This window comes from Triticum aestivum, chromosome 2D, assembly GCF_018294505.1.
Source record: "Triticum aestivum cultivar Chinese Spring chromosome 2D, IWGSC CS RefSeq v2.1, whole genome shotgun sequence".
Lineage (NCBI taxonomy): Eukaryota > Viridiplantae > Streptophyta > Magnoliopsida > Poales > Poaceae > Triticum > Triticum aestivum.
This window is the reverse complement of record NC_057799.1, coordinates 622,198,984-622,203,065: the sequence shown is the minus strand read 5'-3', so window position 1 is coordinate 622,203,065 and position 4,082 is coordinate 622,198,984. Positions and strand designations below refer to the sequence as shown.

The 4,082-nt window shown below is 60.2% G+C and overlaps 1 protein-coding gene across 1 annotated transcript in view; it reads left to right on the top strand.

Moving 5' to 3' along the window:
• The first annotated feature begins 1,437 nt into the window (after nt 1-1,437).
• LOC123055048 (uncharacterized) overlaps nt 1,438-4,082 on the top strand; it is a 4,755-nt gene continuing 2,110 nt past the window's right edge. The window contains exons 1-2 of the mRNA XM_044478949.1: nt 1,438-1,793; nt 1,876-2,015. Of these exons, the coding sequence (XP_044334884.1) occupies nt 1,952-2,015 (64 nt within the window). The 5' untranslated portion in view covers nt 1,438-1,793; nt 1,876-1,951. The remainder of the gene's footprint in view (nt 1,794-1,875; nt 2,016-4,082) is intronic.

The following is a 4,082-nucleotide window of genomic DNA, read 5'->3' as shown; positions in this document are numbered from 1 at the left end:
GTTGCCACCGTTGACCACTTGTCCGTCTCCGGCGTGTACACCTGGCCGAGCACCTGCCGCCCCGCGACGAGTCCTTGACGTACCACCTCCCGCCGTGCACCACGCTGACAAATGGCACTAGCGCCCGGGCCATGTCGGACACGAAAGACCACCAGTTCTTGGCCAGGTCGAAGACCTCCGCGGACCTGAGGCCGCCCCCGCCGCTCTCTCCTCCAGCGACGTACACGCCGAAGCAGTGGCGCCGGCGCAGCATGTCCGGCACGCCGAAGCTGTAGAACACTACCCGCCGCATGTTGGTGACTCCGAGCAGGTACAGGTGGCAGCCACCGAGCACGGCGCAGCTAAACCCGGCGGCGGCCGCGTATTCAGCGGGCACGGGCGGCGTCGCGCGCCATGCTGCGGCTGGTGGAGCCGGCCGCGGCAACTCGGCAGAGGAAGGTGGACGGGCGGCGAGCCGGTCAGCGGACGGGGCCGGACCCGGCGCCGCGGCCCGCCGCTGCTGGAGTCTAGGCCGTGCTCATGCGTCGGCGAGCCCTCGCGCCGCGTAGGGAGCCAGGCCCGCCTCTGCGCACCGGCTACCGCGCGCCGTCGCGTCGCGCCTCCGCGTACCAGCTCCTGCGCGCCATCGCTTCGCGCCTCCGTGCACCGGCTCCCGCCGCCGTCGCGTCGCGCCTGCGCTCACCGGCTCCCGCGCGCCGCCGCGTCGCCCCTCGCGGCCGGGTGCTCCTCACCTCCGAGCTCCCGTGCTGCTCCTCTCCTTGCGGCGACCCGCCTCCACGCGTCTGCGACGCCCGCGCCGGCTGCTTCGCCGCCCGCCCCCTTCCCCGGCACGATGTGGAGGACGGCGACGAGGTAGACGGGGGCGCCGGAGCCGACTTGCTGGGCGTAGCGGCGAGGCAGCGCCCGATGCGTGCGGCCGACGGGCTTGTGTGAGAGAGACAGGATGGGCGTGGGTGGACGGGAGCACGTGGTGGGCCAGGGAAGGAAAGGAAAGAGAGAGGAGAGAGACACTGGCAGATGGGCCAGCACCTGCAAAACGGCGAAAATAGCCTCCCAGCTCCTTGGGTTTGCGTTGGGATCGCCGGCTCTATATTCGGCCAAATTCGACGCTAATCAGACACGTGGGGGCGTGAGTGAAACTTTTTTTGTCGGCCGGCGATGAAAAAGTGTTTCTGAGAGCCTTCGTGGGGGACGGGTGGAGATGCTCTCATACCCAGTCTTGCTGGTCATGGACTACAGATGATCATGTCACGTTAGGTGTAAACTTGATAGTATGTATATGTCTTTGTGTTGTGCATGAGATGGTTTGGCATGTACTCCCTCTGTACCGAAATGTAAGTCGTTTAAGCATTCGACGTGCAAATTTTGTTACGCTACGAATATTTTCCACTTTCCAGAAATGCCCTCTCGTTCGTTCACCTCACCAACTCGAGCTCACTCTCTCTGGTTCCCCTCTCACCCACCCCCTTCTCGATCCCCTCCAGATCCCCGTCGTCGCCGGCCTCTCCTCGTCGTCGTTCGCCGGCCTCTCCTCGCCACCACCGCGCACTCTGTTTCCTCCCACCGCGCACCCTGTTTCCTCCGGCCGCGCACACCGCACCGTAGGTCAAAAGCTTGCTTTTTTAGGCGCCGTCGACGAGCTTCTGGGCGGCGGAGGATGGATCCGCGTGCACTGAAGTTGGATCCGCGCGTCTCGACGCCGTAGCAGCGCCGTCCTCCTCCACGACCACACAACCGCGTCGGCGGAGGACCCGAATCCCTAGCCAGCGAGCTCAGGCAGCCATGGATCCATGGTTACAAATCCTTCCTCTTATCTCTCTCTGACCCACCCCCGTCTCTTCTCCCTCCCTCTCTGACCCCCGTCTCCATGACCAGGTCGATGCCATGGAAGAGCCACCAACAGCAGCAGCTAAGATATGGACATGCAGGCCGCTGCGCTCCCTGATGCATCATGCGTGCTGCCCTCCCTAACCACCGCTTCTCGGACTCTACTTCTTCCTTGGTCACCATGGAAGGTACTCCATGTTATGCTCTGCTATGCTCCATGTTATGCTTGCTGCAACTTAAGATAAAACTGCAAAAATCTCAAATGTTATGCTTCCATGTTATGCTCCCGTGCATAATTCAGTCAAGATAAAACTGCAGAACTCTCAGACTTTAGCATGGACTGAATAATGCTGGTGCATATAATTCAGTCAAATGCAGTTAAGGATTTTGTTAGGATTGTTACTACTCCTAAGATCATTCATGGACTGAATAATTCAATCAGATTCAGCTAAGATATCCAGTCAAATTCAGATGTCCCTTCAGTTTGCAATCATTCATGGACTGAATAATGCTGGTGCAAACTTTAGTGATCTCATAATTTTGGAGTAGCTTCCTTAAATGAATGCTTGAGTTGGAGTAGACTGCTACGGTTAATGAATGCTTATTTATCTTACTGGAGCTGTTAATTTGCATATGAAGCATGGAGTAGTTTCTCTAGTTTTGTTAAAGTATGGATATTGAACTTTCCTTGTGGATGGAGAGCCTGTAGGAGAGCACCAACAACAGAATTATGCAGAGCCTTGTCAAATGTTGTTGCACTGAACAGAGGCATGGGTAAAGCCCTCAATTTCAGTATGCAAATGTATGCAGTAGTCAATTTAATTAAAATGTGTTTCTGTAGGCATCTGTATGGAGTACTAGTCCATTTAAGTGTAGCAGTAGTGCTTGCTTGATTGCTTGCAATAGTTTAGTTGCTCATAACCGAAAAAGGCTTTCGCCCCGCTTTATATATAAAGCAACGATCGACATACATGATGCAAACCACCCGACACCACACACACCCAAGGCAGATACAAGGGAGCTGACGAACAACAACGCTACTCTAAACACCCCAAAGCAAACAACAAGTAGGCAGAAGAGCATAGCTAAGGGCCTAAAGAGCTCTCCACCGTGAACGAGTCACCGCGAGGAGACGAAGCCGCAACTCGACGAACCAGGGACTCCAAAGCGGTGCTTCCAAGAAAGAAAAGGCACCGAAGAGCCGCCACCGCCCGATCCAGGGAATCTAGGTTTTCACCCGGAGTAACACGAAGGATGCAGGGTCACCACGATGGAGCCTTCAAGAAGGGAACGACGCATGGACGCCGCCGCCATCGGTCTGGCTCCAAGCCAGACGAGGTTTTCACCCCGGCCACCACCCTCAGCCTCCGTCCAAGGTACAGCCCTAGATGAGAGCGTCGGCCGCACCACCACCGAGATCGTCGAAGGCCCACCCCCATGCCGCCCACGCAGCCATGACAGCAAGCCCGAGCCACGAGCTCCGCCCACGAGCCAGCAGCTCCCGCCACCAAGGCCGCCGCCTTGCATCCAGACACTCCGGAGACCATCAAAGGCACGAGCTTTGAGCCGACCGGCAAACCCCTAGCACCATCGGAACCGCCGGTGACCGACCCGCCCCGAACAATTGTCCGCGGCAAGGAGGCACTAGGCCAGGAAAAGGGGAGGGGGGAGCGGAGCTCGTCCGGACCGGGTGTGCGCCGGTGACAGGTAGTCGATCTACCCGTCCCTCCAGCAGCCTCCCCTGCGTCACCCCTGACGCCCTACCACGGCCTCCGGCCAGAACCTGCGAGGAAGAGGCAGCCACCCGTCCGCCGGCGAGGGCCGCCGGATCGACCGCACCCAGCCGCCGAAGAAGGCCGCCAAGAGCGTCAACCACCACCACACCACCTGCGCCTCCACGCCCTGGCCAGGAACAGCCGATGCCCCGCCACCCCACCGGAGTAGAACGAGGACTAGTTGCAGCGCCGCCACCTTGGAAGGGCCACCGGCCACCCCTGACGCCGCCAACCACCACCACCAGCCGAATCTGGGCAAGGGTTGCCAGATCCGCCGCCAGCACGCCCCCGGGCCTCCAGCCCCCACGAGCCAAGGAGGAGGGGGAGGAGGGAAGGAGGGAGCGCCGGCAGTCCACCAGGACGCCAGGAGGAGGGAGGAAAACAGAGCAGCGGCCGACTGGCGCCCGGCGCCACCGAGCAGGGGAGGGCGCCCCGCGTCGCCCGTCACCTGCGCGTGGGAGGAAGACGCCCCGCCGCCTC